Raw genomic sequence first — 23,364 nt, 5'->3', positions numbered from 1 at the left:
GTTCTTGCATCCATCAAATGCATTGAATCTTTATCAGATGGAAAGGGAAGGAACTCCTAACCTTCTGCGCCACTATAATTGTCAAGTAATTGGATCTTGGGTCGCTGTTATTATAATAAAAATTTAATTTGTATTCCTTTCAATCGATTTTTGTGAGTTAGATATGATTTTTTCAAATTAATTTGTAATATCTAACAATATCTTTCCTTTTTTCCTCAAGTTATCCTACATAGTCCTTGTATTTTAATTCGTTTTCAATATATATATATATATATATATATATATATATATATAATATATATATATATATATATATTTAATTTTTTTGAAATTAAATTAAAGTAAATTCGACCAAAAACAAATATTGTACAAACAAATTTAAATAGAATAACATAACTGGTGTAGAAAATACCCTCGCATGTACAATACATTTATGTTTATCAGCAGGCTATAGTCTATATGAAGCCCCAAAGGTGCTGTGTGGGGCCCCTTCTTCGCGTACGTTTAATCACAATAGAAAATGATCAAACAAAAGATAAAAAAATGAAATATATGGAATATATAGAGTACATATGAATACACAAACAAGGGTATGGTACATGAATAGTATACAAAATATTCAAAAACTACAAAATTTCAAGAAATAATTAAAAGAGAAAATCATTGAAACTAAAATAATAAATCAGTTTAGAAATGTAAAACAATTTAGTTTTACATTCATTTTTTACCATTATTACATTCTTTTTGAATGGATCAAGCACTGTTACTTCATTGTTCACTATGATTAGTGTTTGCCATGTATTGTGTCGCATTTTTAATTGCACAATGATTTGCAGCTGCTCACTGTGTTTTCAACAAATATGATGGCCGTCCTGTGGATCCAAGTAATTTGGTGATCTATTTAGGAAAGTATCATCTCAATCAATACAGTGATGATAGTGGTGTTCAACTGAAACAGGTAAACAGGTAAAATCTATTTATAAATATGTAGGATTTAAGTCGTTTCCGATCTTTTTAAAATCAAGTTTCACGAATTTGTATTTTGTGTTCAATGACAAAGAAACCCCATAATGGATCTAAGTCTATTTAGAAATCTTTGTTGTTTTTTTGTGTATTCAATGTTTTAATACTTTCGGAGAGACGAGATGTGTTTGAGTAAATCACCCCTTCTTGCAATCTATATATAAGTAGGGTGCATATCAATAAATCACCTATTTATACACTATACTTTAAATATCGTACAAGGCTAAATATACTAATCTCTACTAAACTAACTATACTAGTTCAGGAAGACAATCACCATATAGGCCCAATGCAATGAAGACATGATATTATATTTATGTACTATTTTAACTTCTACACTGTAGAGTCAAGATCAAGATGTAAACAAAACTATAGATGTAAACTAAGTCATGTAACAGTCTGGCATCAAGCTACCTTATAAATTCAATTCACATGTATCTTCTTGCCATGGAAGCATTTACTCCCTCTTTACCAATTCATGCATTTATTTGCTATTTACTTGAATTGCAAGCATCTTCTTCAGAGTATAGTAAGAGTTTTATTCACATCGATTTTTGCGTTTACTTGTCTCTTGATGCTAATCGAGAACTTACTTTCCCAACTCGTCTTTATGCACCCGGCCCCATATTTATTTACAGGAATTTATATTATTAGATTTTTATTTATTTATATTACAACTGATATAAGCAGTTCACTTCTATAATATTGTTCAATGCTTGGTAATTTTAGCATATTATGATCATCTGATTGGATCCTGGTTGTTGTAACTAAACATTAGAATCGCTTTTGGCTCGAATGGCTTGAAAAATCATCCATTGATATTGTTTATATTATTGGTATTCTAGGTAAGGGAAATGAGAGTGCATCCAGATTACAGCTCTGTTAGCTACGCTGCTGACATTGCAATACTGATATTGACAAGTCCCACAGAATACACCACGTTTGTTAGGCCTTGCTGTCTTTGGAGATCACCGCTTCAATCTGTAGAAGGAAAAACTGGAACAGTGAGTTTCACATTCAATAATGCTTGTTTCACTGATTCAATACGTGACGAATACTGATTCACTAATAAGGCGAAATGCGACTTTATATTGCGTAAACTAACAGCTAAATGGAAATTCGATGAGAACTACTATCAAAAAGTTATTTGCCAACCCGGGAATGAAACCCGGTACCTCCTAATTTCGAATTTCCATCTAGCTGTTAACCCTGTTGCCAATATTTGCAGTAGCAGAAGTTTTCGGGGTGATTTGCCGCATTCAATTAGGATTTTCGTTAAATAATTATTATTCATTAATAAGCATTTAAAAAAATGCAATTTCTCATTAATTTCCATCTGTAGACTGGCTATCCGCTATGGCTTCATATAAAATGAGCGCTGTTATTCAGAGATTGTCAGTTTGGTGGGCAGTTATACCTGACTAGCAATCAGGAGATACCGGGTTCGATTCCCGGGCTGGCAAATAATTTTTGGATAGTAGGTCTCAATCCAATTCCCGTCTAACTGTTAACCCTGTTGTCAATATTTGCAGTAACAGAAGTCTTCGAGGTGATTTTCAGCATTTAATTTGTATTTTCGTTCAATAGTAATTATGTAGAGACAATCTACATAGAACAGAATCTGGCTGACACATCGAAATGCAAATGTACACAAACAATTTACTATGGAAGCGGCAATGACAGCTGTCACCACAAAAAATATGCTTCCATCATGTTTTTCCTTTTTTGCTACTCAGTTATTGATGCAAATTTTTGTTCAATGTTGTAAATAAGATATTTAGGGATCTGTGATGGAAAAACGCGGATGAATTCGTTATTAATAAAAAAAATTACAATAATTAATTGTAATAAGATTGAATGATAAAAATTAATTTGTCAACCCAAGGCTGTGCGAAAAGAGGATTTACATTTACACACACTACTCTCGCAGACCCCACTCACCTCTGCTCTTCCACTAATAGTTGAACACATCTATGCCGGATAGTTTTCAAACAAAATATTGAATTTTCAATTATTGCGTTTTTGGTTGTAATATTTCAACTTCGTGTAAATTATAAGTATTGTATGAAATAATGTGAGAATGTTTATTTTTAAAATTTTAATCCGCTTTATTTTTTCGTAGGTGGTTGGCTGGGGATTTGACGAAAATAAACAAGTGTCACAGGAGTTGAAGATGGCAGAAATGCCTGTTGTTTCTCAAAGGACCTGTATTGAAAGTTATCGGGACTTCTTTGAAAGATATGCATCTAACAGAACTTATTGTGCTGGCTCTAGGACAGGTATTGTAGGCCTATAGATGCATAAAAATTGAATAATATTCATAACTGTTTGAAAAGTCTCATAAATTGTATAACTTGAATACTTTGAGAAGTTGTTCTTCTATGTCATCAACACTTCTGCTCTAAAGAATAATAAATAATTTTTCACTTTTTTGTTAAAAAGAACGAATAGCAGACAAATTTCCTCAATAAACGAATTTATTCACTTACTGTGACAACGAAATCTTTCGACAGGTCCGCCATCTTCCTGGTTGTACTCATAGACAAGTAGAAGATTTGGATGGCAATTTTTAGTGTGCTGTTATTGGTGTCTATTAAGTTAGAGTTGTCTATTAAGTTCTGTTATGGTTGAGAATGTAATCAAAGAGGATGTGGGATTTGAAGTTGGTTTGTTCATTATCTATTGCTTTAAAATTGTGTGTATATTTCAAACTGTTCTATTGTATCTAGTTCTGGACATTTGTTTTTATGTGTATGATTTGAAGGTCGGTATATATGTTGGGTATTTATGTTAGACCATCAGGTTGCATGGGTATAGTATTCGTCATTGTAAGTGGAGTAGTTTTGAGTGGTTATTAATTCTAGAATTGATATTATTTTATGGATTTGTTCAGTGGGTATCTGTTGATTAGTGGGGGTGTTTTCGATTATTTTTATTATCAGTGTTTCTCAGTATCTTCATTTGCGACCACCTAATACAACAAAATCACAACGACCTACAAATCATACACATAAAAAACAAAGGACCAGAACTATACACAATAGAACAGTTTGGAATATACACCAAATTTAAAAGCAATAGACAATGCATATTAAATGAAGAAAACAAATTAAAATCCCACAACCTCTTTGATTACCTTCTCAGTCATAACAAACCCAATAGACACCAATAAGAGCATACTAAAAATTGCCATCGAAACCTCCTACAACAAGGAAGATGGCGGTCATGCCGAGAGATCTCGTTCTCACAGTAAGTGAATAATTAATTTATTGAAGAAAGTTGACTGCTGCACGTTCTTTTTGATAACAAAAAAGTGGAAAACAACAAAATTCTCTCATCTTAATGTTCTGTCCTCTACTCGCAACTGCAAATAAGAAAAGGCATTTTAAGAGTAGAACATTAACAGATAAAAATAACAATAAATTAGAATGAATGTGGGATTTTATCACCTACTCATAATATTTCCAATTTCAAAATATTGTAATTGTCATATCGGTACCGTACCACTTAATTATACGAGTGAATGTATGCAGATTTCACAAGTCATTTCATGAATGAATATCATTTACAAATTGAAGGCAAAATATGATATAAACTATATATTCATATAATTGTAATGATTTATATTCTCTTACTTCTAATGTAAGATAATTATAACGCAGTATGCATTCAATCATCATAATAATTCAAGTCCTAGGTGTTTTGACACCTCTTGTTCAGACGATTCGAGCATTTCCGACCATTATTTGTAGAATAGTCTTTCATCTCTTGTCATTTTACAACTTCCTACCTAATGTATCAAGACTGTTTCAAATAGAATATTATGAACTCAACTATAAAATTAGAAATACTATATTTTATGTGACTCACAAAACATAAGTTTGTTTCCAAAGCCTTACAGGCTTATTTTGTGCATGGGCTTTCACAAGTAAACCACTCAACATAATTTCTTACTATTTTCAAATCATTATCATACTTGATATCTATCACTATTTGTCTACTTTCGTATTGAAAAATGCAAATAACTAAACTAATCTGGAAAAATAGTCACAATGTTGTTGCGCCAACTTCAAACTGCCAGACTAGATAGGTCATCTCGTTTTTTGTCGATCTGGAGTTAATATTTTTGCAAATGTACCGTAGTGATACTGATTTAGGAAATCAATGAGGAATTATGTTATACCTAGCAACAAGCTGCTGAGTACTTGAATGAATTCAGCATGAATTTAGACTAGTCGCGTTGCGCTATTCGCAGGCAGCGCAATTGTGGTTTCTTATTCAAAATTAGAAATAATTAATCTATTAAAATTAAACTATTAATCATGGAGAGTTTCTCGTTTATAGACATTCATTTATTACTCTACAACAGTTTTGGTTAAGAATCTCACATTGGTTTCAAATAATCCCAATTTTAGTTACCTATTAATTGAAACTAAAGAGTACAGAGTGTCCCACAAAAGGTGTAGCAGCTTTTTTGTTAAATGTCCAGTAAAATGTTATTATATCAACCTTAGTTTTGGAGATAAGCTATATCGATTTCTCGGTATTTTTGAAAAACGTTAATCTAGTGAACTGCCAGTCAAAATCGAATTATAGAATCATATCAGAATTATATTTTCACTGATAGTTTTTCTCGTTATTGGCGTTTTCAAAAATATCGAAAAATCGATATCTCGAAATCTAATTTCGATATAAGAAAAGTTTACTTGACATCTTTTGTTGAAAATTCAATCGATGGTCTTTGGCTGTTACACCTTTCGAGGGACACTCGGTATAGTAGCAAATTTTAGTAGCTTATTCAACATTTCTAATTTATATCTGTAACAGGTCCTATCACATCTAACAAGTAACATTATTCATTTACCGTATCAAATTATTCCATGAATAATTGTTCATCTTTCTCTACTAGCTTTATTCTACACTGTAATCTCGTATTTACAATATCGTAGATACAACAGACATTTCACAGTTCTGCTATTCCAAATTCAAACATAGGAACATATCAACCCTACCGGTACAATTCGAAGGATATGAACATGATTGATTGTGAATTGATGTTTGATATCAGTCAAGTATTAATTATTTTTAAAATCTTGAATATCTAGTGTTTTATAAGTCACCCAACTTCATAACATTTGACAAAATTTAGTACCTAACAGAGAAGACTTTTTTGGTTGGCGTCTTTTTATTCATTCCATAATTGAAATTAATCTTAATCAATAGATAACAACAGACTCGGATTTCAAATATGCATTTGAATCAATTTTCAGGCGTGTCTGCGTGTAATGGAGACAGTGGAGGTGGAATGGTGTTCAGCCTGGGATCAAGATGGTACTTGCGAGGAATTGTGAGCATAGCTGTACCCAAGGACAACAAGATTTGCGACCCCAATCATTTTATCATTTTCACAGATGTAGCAAAGTATATCACATGGATAAATGAGAATATATAATATAATAATTAGTATGTTTTATTATTTTACTCAAATAATTTCTTTGAATTATAATACTATTTAGGTGTTGATGATCCATTTATTTCATCCACTGCAAAATAATACAGGTTTTGAAAAAAATGTAGAAAGTGTTTACTTACTGTTTTCTTGGAGTTGAATTGAGGTCTCGCAAACATGGGGGAACCGATCGTACTCCTAGTAAACACTTTCTACTAAAAAGTTTTGACTTATTGGTATAACTTAAATAATAAAGTATTATCAACTTTACGATTTTTTACCTGGCGTTCGGTGTGAATGCTGTATGCATATTTGCATATCAATTTTGGTCATCATTGATTATATAAGTACGGGGCTTAATGGCCAATGTTATTTTTAAATAAATGGAAAATCAACTACTAGCTAATTTCATTACCTCTGGCTTATTTTTTGGTAGGCCTTAAATTTTTGAGGAGATTCAGAAATCAGAAACTAATTTCATTTATTTGTAAAAATAATCACAAAAAAAAACAATTCACTAACATTAATCGAAATAGACAAAATAGAATTTTTTACAGTGAAAATTATTTCTTTTTTCTGTAAAAATTTATATTTCTAAACATACAAACGAAACTATAATCTTTAACACATCAACCCTTTCGGTCATTCTTTTTTATTTTAAGTAGGAAAAATCTAAAGTTTAAGACACTTAATTATAATATTTTTATGATTTTTAAAATATTGTCAAATTTTCTCACTAATAGTTATGTAAATATAACATGATCGTTAAAACGGCCAAAATTATTCAAATATAAGAAACAAATAGCCTTTCTCTTAAAATTGCACAAATTTTATTATTGCAGAAACAATTTATTTTTATCATTTACAAACATTAGTTTTATTTGACATGGAATAGATATGATATTATATAATAAAAAAATTTGATCAACATTTGGAGCAATGAAAGTGGAAACGTGAAAGTTTGGAATGCAAAATTTGTGAATTTCTGTCCATAAATAAGGGCGCTATGTCAGAGACAACAAATAAATAGGTATCTTCATTAAACAAGGTCTTTTCTCTATGGCTATGTGTTCCAAACGATTACATTGATCCTAGGAAACATTAAATATGGCCGACAGCTACCGTGCTCTCTTCAACAAATAATTATTCATGATATCAACTACTTAACATCGATTCACTAGAGGCTACACCAGCTGCTGCTGAAGTGAAGGCAGCTTCAGCTGATGCTGAAGTAAGGGCTGCACCAGCTCTTGCTGAAGTGGAGGCAGCTTCAGCTGAAGCCGAAGTAGAGGCTGCACCAGCTCTTTTTGAAGTGGAGGCAGTTTCAGCTGATGCTGACGCATACAGAGATGAATTTGAACGTTTTTTGTTAATATGCACCTTAAAACGCTGAGACGTTACTTCTCATCCATTTCCTTATCCTTTCTGTTCCACCCAGTCTGAAAAGAGGAAATGAAATTAGAATAATGCAGGAACACGTAAATAAAATGACTTGCTTTGAATTGTCAATCAGCATTGTTACCGTACAGGATTAACATAGCTGTGCAATTTAGAATGTAATAGAATAAACCTATCACTCTTGGACTAGGTGCCAGGAAAATAATAAAAAAAAGTAATTAATAGAATTCAATAATTATTGATACCGATTACTGGCAGATAACCTTCCAGCTTCTTTCTATTAATATGTGCTACTATAGGATTTTTTTCTAGAATTTACAGTGTTTTAATGCTATCCAGTTTGGCGTGACATTATGATTCAAATCAGAAGACAAATCAATTGAATACTGTATAAATAGGAAATAATTTTGTAACATTGAAAGAAAATCTTGATTTATTACTGAATCACAAAAAGCATTACTTTGCTAGTATAGAAAAAAATGGACAGAAAATACGAGACATTTCAGGTAACAATGTAAGTGATATTGTGAATAGTTATAAGCCGAATAAAAGAGTTCCTAATTCTATGACTTTCCCACCCATACTTGAGCAGGAAATTATTGAAGCCATGAACTTCTTGAGAAACAGTAGAGCGCCATGTCTTGACGGATTTGGTAATAGAATTTTGAAAGACATTGGAGAATTAATTTGTAAACCTTTTGGCTCAATTTTGAATACGGTACCTAAAGAATGGTATTTGAATTTAGGACCAATTCTAAAGCGTACTGTAAATCAGTTGTGTTCCATTTGAATTAGAGGTAGGGTAGAAGCATTTACAGGTCCTGCTTTTCCAGGGTAAAAACTGGGATGAGGTGATTCAAACAGCAGAAACGGAACTCTCCGAAGTCACCACATGGATGGATAACAACCTACTATCATTAATTACTATAGTTATTATTCGTCACTTATTATCTCCTTTATTATTTTCAATATTGCGATCGTTTTATTATTTTTTTAATTAATGATCATCTTATCTATTATTTTATTAATGAAAATGAAAATTTATCTATCTTATTAATGATTATTATTTCTCCGTGGTGTGTGGCTGTATGCATGTGTGTTGGTGTGTGTGCGTGTGTGGGATGAATTAAGATAATTGAACTTAATTCAGTATTTTCATTTGAGTTTATATAAGCATTTTTAGTTGAGTTCTGAAATGTATTTCACTCCTGTTTGCAGACAAGAATTTTCTTAAGCAAACATTATTTTATTCAATGATCTATAATATAATTTGTGTAACGAAATTTGTTATGTAAATTCTGTCATTGTCACAACTTGATTTTATTATTATTAGTCACCGCTATTATCGCGTCATTCTCTGTTGTCTGATAATGAAAATGATATACTTACAATTTCTAACACATAACTCCACTTGTATAGGACTATTACTACGGTAACTACATTTCTGAATTTTTGTTAATGTTTTGGATAAGAATATTATGATCAGCATAACGCATTATATTACAGTGTGGTATAATAATTAGGACTGAATTTATTATGTTTGAAATTTTGCACAAACGTTAAAAACACTTTGTCATTTAGTAGCCTACTCACGGACTATTTGACTGGTTTGGAACGGGTTGAGTATATTTAATCGAAAATGGCAATTTAGAAATGAAAGCAGATGCGGGAAGAATGCATAGAAGAAACAAAAATATGGATAGTAATCCATAATGGAGTATAAATCCTACACTTTTAGATTATATGGAATAAATAAGAGGTTTGAGGAATTATCATTGGTAGTGAAGCTATTGAATGAAATAGGTACCGTACCTCTGATGCTGATGCGATCAGAGATGGATAGTAATCAAAAATAGTAGTATTTGGATAGTAGACAAAAATATGGATAGTAATCCATAATGGATTATAAATCCTACACTTTTATATTATATGGAATAAATAAGAGGTTTGAGGAATTATCATTGGTAGTAAAGCTATTGAATGAAATAGGTACCTGATGCTGATGAAAGCAGAGATGCTTTTGAAGTTCGTATTTCGTTGAGTCGTCTCTTATTATCTATTTTTTCTCCTTCCTATTCCTCCCAGACTGAAAAGGAAAAAGTAAAATACAATCATGAAGGAACACTTGTTTTATACAGTCAATCAGCATTTTTTACAGTATTTACATAGGAAAGCAATTCGAGAATGTAATAAAGTAGCTTATTACTCTTGGACTAGGCGCCAGAAAAACAATCGAAAGAAGTTAAGGCTGTGCAAAGGCTAAAAATAAACTTTTTCCAAGTTTTTTGATTTGTATATCATCAAGCTATCAAAATGAAAAAGCTTTTTCCTACAGTTACGTTGAAAAGTGGCGATTGCTGCACTGATTACAGAACGCAAAGAATCACTTTTCCGCTCTAGTGCGGGAAAAATTTTTCTGCACTCCAGATTTGCAACATGGCAACGCAAAATACTTAGTAGGTTATATGGAGCAACAGTGCAGCAAAATCAAAATGAAGTTGGTAACAGTGACTGGGCTGCTATAGTGAGCAGAGGTGCAACGAAGCACAACGCGCAAATTATTAATCATATATTATAGCCAAGGACAACGAGGACTTTAGGATTTTAGGATTAAGGTTTTTATCAATAGTAAAATCACACAGAAAAACATTTGATGGATTTCAGGCAATTTTACCCATAATTACCCACTTTTCATATTCAATGGTAACTGTAGGAAAAACTTAATGTGAAATACGTGCGCAAAGTTCCTCTGCTGCACTCAAGAAACCATTCCGGTAAACGTTTCTTTCGGTGCAGCAAACTGTCACTTTGCGCACTAGTTGCACAAATAACTATTTCACCACACTGCACAGAAAGCACCTGTTTTCCAGTCCCTACGTAGATCAAAAAGACCTTTTTTGCAGACGACTCTCGTCTGACGTCAGAAAAGGGTTTCTTTCCGGCCTAGGCCGGAAAACGTACTCTTTCCAGCCGCTAACATGGAAGTCCGTAGTTAATAAGTCATCCGCTAGATCGGGCGAGTGTCAACTTTCTTCATCTGAAGTTGCAATTATTTCGGTTCGAATTTCGAATCGAACTAATTCAGCATTTGCTTCGCAACCATTTTTATTCAATTATTTATTGTTGATTAGCGCATTCTGAATTTTCAAAAATGCTTGAAGATGATGACGCCCGTGATATTCCAAGTGAAATTTTAAAAGAATCTGAAATCCTGACTGCAAATCTTCTACCACTAAAATCAAGAGATAGGTACGATAACTTAACGAGTATTCTTTATTTTTTATTCTTTATTTATTTTGTCAGCAATACCTGTAGTGTAGCGAAAAATATCTTTCGCACCACAGCCGGCAAAAATGTTTTTCCGGCTCTCAATCCTTTCTAGTCCTCGGCCTACGGCCTCGGACTTGAAAACCGATTTCGAGCCAGAAAAATATCATTTTCTGCTCTAGGTGCGAAATATACTATCTCAGGGAAACATTTTTTTCTGATCATTACTTTTTGAGATATGAGCGCCTAAAGTTTAAATTTTTAGGACAGAACATTTCAAATTCGGTAAGAGATAAATCCATGAGATTTAGAGGATAGATTCTTCATGGTATTGTTGATCTAGTAAAACAAAAATTTTCTGAAATTTTTTGGAAAAGTTATTCAATTTACCAAAAACAACTAAAAGTTATTTTTAGTAAATTAAATAACTATCTTAAAAATTGATATTTTCAGAAAATTTTTGAAGAATCCATCCTCTAAATCTCATGGATTTATATCGTAGCGAATTTTGAATGTTCTGTCCCAAAATTCAAACTTCAGTCGCTCATATCTCAAAAAGTAATGTTCGTAAAAAAAATGTTTTCCTGAGAAAACTTTTTTATTTTGATAGCTTGATGATATACGAATCAAAAAACTTGGAAAAATATCACGAATAGAAAGTTTATTTTCAGCCCTTTGCACAGCCTTAATATTATCATAGGCAGCCGCAGCCGAAGGGGGGGGGTTTGAGGGCTAAAAGAAAATGTTTTATTCCATTCTAACTCAAAATTCATTATTTAACTCAAAATCTGACCGACCTTCTAAAAATTGTGCTTTTATTGACGGAAAAACTTACATATACTTGTCGGTTTTTTTAGTTGATAAAATTTTGAGAGAATGAATTCTAATTGAAATCTTTATCTTTAGTGAAAAAATGTCAAAAAAGTGGAATTTGAAGGTCCTCTGAGTGTTGCCATTTGAATATCTTGTTGGTTATTAATTAATGTATCATTCAGAATCATTTCACAATTTGAGAATAAGTAGTAGGCCTTTTTATTTTGAATACGATTTCAGCTGAATCTGCTAACAAATGTCCTTGATAAAAAAAAAAAACAATCTATTGTTTGGAGCTAGGACGATCATCAACATCTTCTTCGTCTTTACATTGGAAGTTTCTGCAGGGATCCTAGGATTAGAATTTCTAAAAGTGCCGTAAAAGAATTGCATTCAAAATTGTTTTATTTCTTAATTTTTTCCATCATGAATGGATATTTTGATCCATCATTCTTGATATTTTATTCAAGAATAAGAAGTTGGTTGACAATTGTCACTTCAATTTCAATTTTGTAGGTTTGTATTTTATTATTTTAAACTTGCAAATGTGTTGACAGTCAACAGCTATCATAATGGAAAGTGTGATGATGATGATAATAATCAAGGTACATATTCAATATGTCATTCTTCCGCACTTATATTGTGTCGATGTAGAGCTGAGACAAATATTGAATGATATTTGAGGTGAAATAAAGGAGATGTCAGTTCCTCATAATCTATTTGAGCCAAACTATAGTTTGAATGCACTTGAGGAAAATAGAATGAGAGAGATTGATGTCTTTCTATAAGGAATGCAGACAGTTTGAAGTGGAATCTGACCATATAGGTATTTGAATGTTATGCAGAAGGAGTAGGACAAAACACAATTGAAAGGATGCTAAACCAAAATTATTTTCACTTTACCATCTCATTCACTACAGATTAAGAAATGTATTGTAAAACTTTCTTATATTTCAAATAAACTTCAAAGACAGTGGAAGAAGGAAAATTAAGAAAGTCCGGTTTCAAGGGAGGGTGCTTGAAAGCAAAAATTTCGAGAATCATTGCTTTAAAATTTGTCTTTGAAACTGAAAATAATTTTCCCATTTATTACTCCCTGAAAGATAATTGAAAATATGAAAATGCCCAGTGTGCATGCATTCGTGCAATAGCATTTGTGCATTAGAAGAGAATCATTCTAGAATATTTCAAAAATTCTTATTCTCCTGTAAACTTTGGGTTAATACCTGCTAGTTTCCTAATATGTTATTCTACCAACTATAGACTAATGTAACCGCTGACTAATACTGTCGAATCGTTCTATTCCTACAAAATAATATATTTGTTGATTAAAATTAAAATTTTGCGTTATTTGGTCAACTCAAAGTACCGCTATGTTTTGATTTGATCAATATAAATAATGATACAGATTTAGGAATTGAAAATGAATTAATTCGTTAACAGAAAACAGTATATTCTTTATGCAATCAATGTGATTTTTATCCAAATTATAGGAAATTATATTTTTTTTAGTATTATAATTTATGCAAAGTATTTTATACCAAATACAGTAAAGGGATCCAATAGAGAACAAAATTTAGCTGTAAATATGGAATATTCTAGATACAGTCGATATCTTAAACCTTTTTACTCACCTATTGATTATTTTTGATTTTCTAATATTGAATTAAATTTAATTGAATTAACAGTTTCCAATAATTTTATGATTTTCTTTCTGGAGTTGGGAAACAAAATCTAAATTGGAGATTGGTATGCGAAACTGTATTTCTTCTATAAGAAAACATTTACCGCACTAAACATAGTCAAAGGAGTTTGTTCTAAGGAGCTCTCGTAATAATGCTGCAAAATTATATTTGTTATCTTTGTTCCAAGGACAAATACATTATTTATATTAGTAAAAATTATTCTCGGGTAACATCAATCATATGTGGAACTTTTTCTTGTAGATCGAGCACATGCGTGTGTGAGCGGAAGATTTACTTGAGAGCCTGAGTAGAGCTAGACGAGTTCACCTGTAAACCAACTATGCGACTCAACTCGCTTCGCTTTCAGTCGGCTGTGAACGCCGGATGTGGGTTTTGGAAACGAGACGGGGCCGGATAGGTAGAAGAGTGGATGGATCTAGTTCCAGTGAACCTTCAGCGGTCACCTATTGTTATTAAATTTAGACATTTTCGTAGACTTTTGTTGAAAAATCACAAGTTTCTTAGTCTGGTTACTTTAAGGCACTTTCAGCTATAAAACAGTGGTAGCCTACAGTGATTGTATTAGCACACATATTACTATCGATAGTACTTGATCACTGATTCAGATTAAATTGTAGAAAATACAAGTAATAAATGTAAGGTGCAAAGTAATAGATAAGTTTTTGTGTAGTTGATAAGTTGATATTGTGGTAATTGTTCATATTGAATGAAAAAGACTAAGAAATTGTCAAAAAACATAGATTTATTGATACTTAGAAAGACCGGTTTCGGTTATTACACCATTGTCAATCTCTGATAAACAGTGTGTAAAACTGTTTTACAGAGTGTGAAACTGTTTATCAGAGATTGACAATGGTGTAATAACCGAAACCGGTCTTTCTAAGTATCAATGAATCTGTGGTTTTTGACAATTTCTTAGTATTTTTCATTCAATAATAGATAAGTTGGTGCTCGCTACCTTCCAGAAACGAAAAGGGACCACTAATGAGGGCAATGAAGCGGAATCAGAGGACAATATGGTAGTTGAGAGTTGGAGGATAAAACTTTTTGAGCCTTTATTGAACAATACTCTGTGGTCAGGCAGCGCGGCCCTTCTCCTTTCCATAACGTTGAAATGTTATTGTCTGCGGTTATATTTTGCCAGTTTTGCCAGTCTGTTGTAGTCATTGTTTTTATTTCATTCTTCATTAGGCCTACTCTTTTATTGAAAAAATGAATTATTATGAATAAATAAATAACATTTTATTGCCATGGAAAAATCAAGTTATAAGCAACGTCAATAGTCAATACATATCACAGAGTAGTCATAAAACTTACAATAAACAAAAAACATGCAGTAAATTAATACATGAATAGGATCCAATATGTTCAATTGTTGGTAAATTCACTTAAGCAATAATATGGCCTTAGAACTAGCCAGTCATATAATTCTTTCTAAATCTTTTTTACATTTACATTATTTTTTACTTCCGCTGGCAGGTGATTGTAAAGTCTAAGTCATATACATTCATTGACGTGGATAATAGCCTTTGATAGGGGATATCCAGATGTTCTCTACTTCTAGTGTTGTGCGTGTGAATATTACCTCGTTTCTTCCAACTATCCATATTTTGTCGAACATAGAGTATGACATTGAAGATGTATAGATTTATAACGGTCGGTATCTTCATATTTATAAATAAGGGACGGCAGTGATCAAGATAACCTGAATTGGAAATTACTCTGATTGCTTTTTTCTGTAATAAAACAATATTGTGAATGTGTTTGCTATTGCCATATATTAATAAACCATATGGTATAATACAAAAAAAGCAAAATAAGCATTTCTAATATATTTTTCAGTAACAATGTCCTTTAGTTGCCTTAATAAGTGAGTTGCTTTCGAGCTTTGGAAGCGATCGGACGTATTTTGAGAGAGCTCCGTCTTATCTCCAGATAATGATTTCGTTAGAGCAGTACCGGGCGTGCATAGGTTTGTTTGCCGTTATTTCCGTATTTCGAATGAATTCGGTTGTGAATAGTGGAATTCGGACGAATTTTTATTTAAATATGTTTACTGTATTGAGTGTTATCCTGATGTTGCTGTTGATTGGAGGAGTGGAACAAAATCCAGGTCCGTCGGATCCAGTTACCAACATAGACGATATATATGTGCCAAGTTGGACAGCATTCAGGTAGTGAGTGATAAATATGATACCGGAAATAAAGGACTCGCTAAAAAATCTTCAACTTAGTTTTACGGGTGTACAAACGGACATAACAAAAATGAAGGCAGATTTCAGGGATCTTGAAGAAGAAAATAATCGACTTCATTCATATGTGGATCGTCTAGAAGGATATTCCCGTCGTTCAAATTTGTTATTTTTTGGTATAAGCGAATATCGTGGTGAAACGTAGCAGGACAGTGAACGGTTCATTAGAGAAATAATAAATAAGGAAATGCGGATTCATTTGCTTGTGAGTGATATTGAACGTGCACACCGGCTAGGTAGAAAGAAAAACACTAATCGACCGATAATAGTCAAGTTTCTCAGTTATAAGAAGAAAATGGAGGTTCTTAGTGCTTGTGCAAGGCTGAAGGCACGTCAATCAGAGTGGAAGAAGATTTCACCCAACGAGTAAAACGTGTTAGAGACGAATTAAAATCTTACTTGTACTCAGCTCGAAACGACGGTCATTTTGCGGAGTTGCGCTATGACAAACTTGTAGTGAATGGTCAGAGCTACACATTGGACGACTTAAGAAAATCTTCCTCGAATCCAGAATGTGATACGCCCATAACAAAACGTGCGAAAAAACCAAATTTGGGAACTACAAGGATCGTTATTCACGCACCACCATCGTCCTCCCAACTTGACGAAAAGGAGGGGGTACCACAAGAACAACAACTGGAGAATGTGCACCAGCGGCAGCTTGATGATTCAGCGGTGCAGTTGAATACGAGCCCTAAACAACAGCAGCTAGCCAGGCAGAGGTTGAAAAGCGTCGAGCGCTTGGTGAACAGGTGGAAGAAGGGCGGCCGTCAGGCAGTGGAGACCGACTACGATGACATACAAGTCGTGGAGAGTATGTGCGAAGCGGCAGTCAACGCGACACCGGCAAGGAAAAAGAGAGGCGGAGAGCAGTCGAAGAATGGCGACATACGCGGCTGGATAACAGGTGCGACTACCAGAAGTATGGACAGAGATAAATCTTCAAATATATTATAGGATAAGGCCAACGCAGACAAAAACCAAGGCGGTTGTTTACTCAGTGTGCGAAGAGGTGAGTTTTCAAACAGAGATTCATTTAGATTATTATTTTGGAATGTCCATGTATAATTATATCAATTTAAATAATCATGAGAGAGACTTTTGTTCCAAGAACTCAATAATATGTTTACAAGAAACCTGGACATTAAAACAGAACGATTTATTAGAGTTTAAGGGTTTCAATGTAGTGGCTAAGGATGCAATAAGAATAAGTGCAACTGGACGAGCGAGCGGTGGTCTTTTAATGCTTGTTAAGTCTAATATAACTTACGAGATAATAGAGAGTACAGATTTTCTTCTGTTGGTTCAGATTAAGAAGGATAGCTTGAATATATTGATAGGATTAGTCTATATGAAACCAGATGAAGTGAGATGTAGCATATGTGGTTTGGAAGCAGTGCTGGAAAAACATGAGCTGCTTATTTCCTCAATTCCATTTATACTGGGGGGTGATTTCAATACTCGTATTGGGGAACTTAACCAAGTTGAAGATAATAGCTTAATTAATACAGATCTTTTTACCGAGAGAAGTTCAGTATGCACAGAATGCACATAGACTTGTTGGACTACTAGAAAAATACTCTATGATAGTACTAAATGGTAGATGTCGAGGAGATAGTCCTGCTCAATTCACTTATTCAAGTAATAGAGGTAACAGCACTATAGATCTCATCTGGGTTAATAGACAACTAGCCGATATCAGCTTAGATATGTCAATCACAGAGGAATTACTAACATCCGATCACATGGCGATAATGATAGAAATTGAAAAAGCAACCACTATAAATAGGATAATAGAGCTAGAAAGAACATTCAAAACTAAACTAAAATGGATAGGAGATAGGAAAATACAGTACTGTAATTTAATAGAAGAATCTCTCCCCCTTGATTTAGAATTTAACTGCAATATACTCGACAAAACTTTGAAATCAACAATAAAGAATTGCGCCCATCAATCAGGTATGATAAAGAAAATAGGTTTTAAGCACAGCACCAATCAGCCGTGGTATGATAGGGAATGTAGAGAGTTGAAGAGGAAGCTGAGAAAAACATACAGAAAGCTGAAAAGGAGCAACTTCAACGAAACTATATTGAATAATTTCATTTCAGAGAAGAAAAAGTACAAAGAATTCATTCGACAGAAGAAGGTAGCTTATCAGAATGAATGGAGAGATAGATTATCTAACGTTAGGTCGAGTAAGGAATTTTGGTTATCTGTGAAACATTTCAAGATAAGGAAACCAAGGTGTAATAATATAGAGACAGAGATATGGGTCAATCACTTCCGTGAAAAATATAAATTAGAAGGAGAATTTGTGGAATTTAATTTTTCCAAAACTTCTCCATTCCATAAGCTTTCGAATGAGTATAAATTCGAAAAAGTAAGTTCCATGATAAGTGTTCAAAACTGCTAATATGTGGAATGAACACCTTCAACATGAAGAAAATCACAAACAACAGTGGTGATCCTAAAAGGGTGAAATCACCTGATTATTGCATTATTTTCTGTAGCACATAGCCTAAATCCTATATAAAATATTAATCATACAATTTTACGAGATCCAACAAAATTTATTCATAGAATAATAATGATGGCAGAATTAAAAAAACTGATGGCAATCATTCAGATGGTAAGTTACATATCATGCGATCACTGCTTACAGGAATTTAAAATAACCTTCACCTGATACTGTTTCAAGGATGCAGTTTTTCCGTTGGATCTTAGCACAAGATTGTGTTTCAAACATTTAATTGACAGATCACAGATAAAAGTACGTTCACAAGAACTGGTGCTGTAAATTTCCACAATACACATACAATACACCTATCATTTTCCCTGCAAGAATAAATGGTGAAGTTTATATGGACTTTCTGGTCAATGAGCTTCACGAGTTGATGGAAGACGTACCTCTCAATTTGAGGCGGAATATGTGAATATTTTAAATTCCTGTAAGCATTGATCGCATGATATGTAACTTGATTACCATCTGAATGATTGCCATCAGTTTTTTTAATTCTGCCATCTACTTTGAATTATTATTCTATGAAAAAATTTTGTTGGATCTCGTAAAATTGTATGATTAATATTTTATATAGGATTTAGGCTATGTGCTACAGAAAATAATGCAATAATCAGGTGATTTCACCCTTTTAGGATCACCACTGTTGTTTGTGATTTTCTTCATGTTGAAGGTGTTCATTCCACATATTAGCAGTTTTGAACACTTATCATGGAACTTACCTTTTCGAATTTATACTCATTCGAAAGCTTATGGAATGGAGAAGTTTTCGAAATATTGAAACCACTATAATCACCCGGAGAAAAATCGGTTTGAAATTTGACTTTGAATTTGAAGAATAGTATTTTTTCAAGTTTAAGCCCTAATAAAAAACTACAAAATATCTAACAACAGATAAAATACATTAATCTTGTTTGAAATGTTTTTCTCTTTCTAACAATACCCTTGAAATTGAAATTCGACCAGTAGTTTTCGAGTTATTGAGTATATAATGACCGGAAGTAGGCATATTCTGAAAATATCGAAAAATCCATATATCTCAAAAACTAAGGTCGATGAAAAAAAGTTTACTGAAAATTTTTTGTCAGAAATGTTGTGTAGAATCTGTGGTCAACGGCTGTTACAAACCTTGGTGGGACACTCTGCATAATTTTCTCAATTATTTTTTTTTTAAACTGGAACCATTTGTATAGGTCTGAAACTAGCGGGTGAGTCTTCGGAACCATTTTTATATATTGGTACAACCTTTGCAACCTTTAATATTTCGGGGAATATACCCTCCAAAAAGCATTTTTTATGTAGCAAGTTAGTGGAAAAATTAGACAGTCCTGGATATATTTTACTATATTGCTTGAAAGGCCATAATAATCTTCACATTTAGAGGGCTTCAAACTTTCAATAAGAGCTTCTGGAGCGACCTCATGGAATTCAAAATTGTGATCTTGATTATTGCTATTAGTTATTTTCAACATCTCACTAGCTGATAGAGAGGGCTTAATAATCTTATTGTGTAAATTAAATCATCAATTATGTTTAAGTAGTAGTTGTTCAAGACATTAGGTGCAGGTGGCATAATGAGACTCTTTTTAGATGAAGACACCGACTTTATGACTTGCCATGCTTTTTTACACTTATTTCTAGAGGACTCAATCATTTGTGCCGTCGAACGCTTTTTAGCCTCATCAATTGCCACTCTGTATAGCGTCTACATCTCAAATATATTAGTTTAGAGTCTTCAGTTTGTTTTTTTTTTAATTATCATAAGGAAGATTTGAAAGGATTTTCAATTCATCAAATTGAGGTATGTACCAATTTGCTTTCTTACAGTTTCTATTTCTATATTTGATGGTGGTCAAATCTTTGTTTTTTCTGAAGGACATTACTGTATAGGGATTGCTAAGTTAAAAAAGTACAATACTACATTGAGTACAGATTCAAACATATCATTAGCATCCGATTTCATCAAGATTTCCCGCCAGTCAATACTGTTCATGAAACATTTAAGATTTGCCAGTTCATAATTGGTTAAAGGCCTTGTTGTAACTATTGTGGCCTCTCTAGAACCAGGATCACTTATGCTCTGTGTTAATTCAATCCAAACGCAGTCATGATCAGAGAAGGGGAATGTCATGACATCAGAGACAGCAAATTCGTTAGGTACAAGCCTCTAGTTGGCTTGACATTAAAAAATCGATAATCAAATATTGTCGCAAAAGGTTTGCTAAATCATTGACATGTTGCTTTCCCTGTGTAATATCAAACTCAGAATAGAGATCACCACCAAATATTATTTTAAAATCTTTATAACATTTTTTTTTGTAAAATGAAGCATTATTTCCTCAATTTTATAAAGGAATATTTTTGCATCCCCACTTAGTGATCTATATAATGATACACTACAATCAATTTCAACTCAGTGCTAATCATACAGGTGGCTTCAAAATCACGCTCAGTACACAGATAATCTAGAGATAAGTTTTTACACAATGGGTGAAACCCATTATTTACAAAAATTGCTACTCCACCGTTCTTATGAATAGTTCTACAGAGTGTTTCAGAGAAACGGGAAATTTTGAAAGTTAAATAATTTCAAGAAAAACAAATCTTTAAATTAAGTTTTTCATTTCATTCAATAGTAAAAATAATGCCATTTTAGAATAAATAATACCGTAACATTTCTTTTATGAAGATGACATCTTGGATGTGTGTTCCTTTTCTACGCAAATATTCCTATAGTCTCTTCTCTTCATCACATTGTCCATGGTTTGACGTAAAATTACAACTGGAATTTGAAATCGCTTCTCGAATCTTGGCTTTTAATCCTGCAACAAGGGAAGAATTGACAGCCAAGATTCGAGAAACGATTTCAAATTCCAGTTGTAATGTTACGTCAAACCATGGACAATGTGATGAAGAGACGACAGGAATGTTTGCGTAGAAAAGGAACACACCTGAAAGATGTCATCTTCAAAAAATAAATGTTACGGTTATTATTTAATCTGAAATGGCATCATTTTTACTATTGAATGATATGAAAAACTTTATTTGTTTTTCTTGAAATTATTCAACTTTCAAAATCTCCCGTTTCTCTGAAACACTCTGTACAATAGCTATTGAATAAATAAATAAAGCCTTTATTTCAGTCTCCAGAATCACTTTACATAAAAATAAATTTACAATTTTTAAAAGAATAGCTATTAGTTAATAAAAAATCATCAAGTTTGGCAAATACAATTTCATCCTACTGCAACCAGTGCTCACTTACACATAATATGTCAAACTTGTTATCAACTAAATATTCATTAAGAAGCCCTTGTATGTTAAGATAAGCAATTCTTAAATTCAATTTTTGACTGAACTAATCTACTCCGATTGAGAACAACTTGTCTACTCATGCTCTGACTTCTTTGATAGCCTATCTTGGATGCTGATTTCCTAGTAGATGTGCGATTTATTCTAAAAAAGTATTATTATCTTCATTCTGATGTTTCAATGGGATTGGCTGGTCAGACATCTCTGAACTGTCACTGAGTCTAAATGCCATATTCAATATAATTTCACTAATGTGTTCCCCAAAAAGTTCATGTGAAGGCCGTGTGGAGTGTGGAACCTAGAGTACTCAAGTCCGTGAACTGAACGTTGGAGAAATGCTTAGATAGGTTTTTCAAACGTTCATTGGTTTTCTGTATCTCCTTGTTGATGCACGACCAACTGGGAAGATCATGGCGATGTGGCACTGAGAAAATTGAAACATTGGTATGCTGTAACTCCATAAGTCTCCGTTCATACGACGAATAAACTCATCAGCTTCGTTGCAGGCAATATCATTTGTTCCAGCAATGGTAACAGCAAGATCTTTTTTGCCCATATCAGAGCATATACTTTTACATTCTTCTGTGACCTTTTCAAATTTAGCACCCGGTTTCATCATATGAAAAACTTTATAATCACTCTTTGAATGGATATTAGAAACCTGCCTTCCTTGACTGGCAGAGCAACATTTTATTTTAGCTGTATGAGTTTTTCTACCAAGATTGCTATTTTGTGATTTTAGTTTCTTAGCACCTTCAACGGATTCACCAGACCCTTCAGAAATTAATTTCTCGGCATTTCGTCCCTAGACTGCCCTCCTAAATTTATCCTCCATCTCAATTCCGTCCTCCCAGCGACGTTGCCTCAATTCCAATAATTCTAGTTGCTTCCCCTTCAACTCTGTTTGAATATTAGAGCAGTCTGGACAAGTGATTTTTGTTTTTATTTGTGTTGACTCATCAACAAAAATCTTGCATTTAACAGTTTCTACCCCACTCACTACTGTCTGCACACTGTTTTCGCCAATTAAGGCATCTTTTTCATTGATAATTTTCTTCAATCTATCCTCAGATTTTAACAAATCATCTACCCTTTGTCTCAATCTTTTTATTTCCCCTTCCGTCTCTTCTTCAATACTCAAAAATTCTTCAAAGCTCTGGACTCTCCTTTGTATTTCCTCATCTAATTTCTTCATGAGATAAGAGTTCTCTGAAACCTGTCAAGTTGAACTGCAAATATGAGTTGGTTTTCAAGTAGGCATCGAGACGATTCAATGTATAAATCAAATGAGGAACAACGTCAACTATTGAGTCACTTGAATAGCGTGAAGAAATGACATCGAGTGCGCCATGTAATTCTATGGCCAACTCAATAACCTCATCAGTCCCTCGCTCAGGTGCCCACCATCCTCACTCGACAATCTAGAAATCTTACTGCGAAGTGACCTCGTCAGCATTTTACTCATTTTGCAGTGTCAAATTAAAAAACAATTATAAAATAGAATACACCAACACGGAAATAACTTGAAGAAACTTTTCAATAATTCATTGCCTGGTATGACAAGAGCTTTGATAATGTGGGTTATAGAGAGGAAATCAAAATGTCAAGAGAGCGATCAAGACGGC

General features: G+C 33.1%; 2 protein-coding genes across 5 annotated transcripts in view; one reads left to right on the top strand and one right to left on the bottom strand.

The window, feature by feature from the left end:
- The window catches only part of LOC111049436 (serine proteinase stubble), a 28,710-nt gene extending 22,223 nt beyond the window's left edge, over positions 1-6,487 (top strand). For all 4 annotated transcript variants that reach the window (XM_022335508.2, XM_022335509.2, XM_039441684.1 and 1 more), the window contains 4 exons: positions 837-958; positions 1,869-2,027; positions 3,146-3,302; positions 6,294-6,487. In XM_022335508.2, coding sequence (XP_022191200.1) covers positions 837-958; positions 1,869-2,027; positions 3,146-3,302; positions 6,294-6,475 — 620 coding nt within the window. In that variant the 3' untranslated portion in view covers positions 6,476-6,487. The remainder of the gene's footprint in view (positions 1-836; positions 959-1,868; positions 2,028-3,145; positions 3,303-6,293) is intronic.
- Positions 6,488-6,660: 173 nt separating this feature from the next.
- The window catches only part of LOC111049437 (heterogeneous nuclear ribonucleoprotein 87F), a 56,483-nt gene continuing 39,779 nt past the window's right edge, over positions 6,661-23,364 (bottom strand). The window contains exons 8-9 of the transcript XR_005573051.1: positions 9,864-9,956; positions 6,661-7,911 (exon numbers count right to left, since the gene is read on the bottom strand). The gene's annotated coding sequence lies outside the window, so the exon portion shown is untranslated. The remainder of the gene's footprint in view (positions 7,912-9,863; positions 9,957-23,364) is intronic.

Source organism: Nilaparvata lugens, chromosome X, assembly GCF_014356525.2.
Source record: "Nilaparvata lugens isolate BPH chromosome X, ASM1435652v1, whole genome shotgun sequence".
NCBI classification, from domain to species: Eukaryota; Metazoa; Arthropoda; class Insecta; order Hemiptera; family Delphacidae; genus Nilaparvata; species Nilaparvata lugens.
This window is presented reverse-complemented; position numbering and strand designations above follow the sequence as displayed.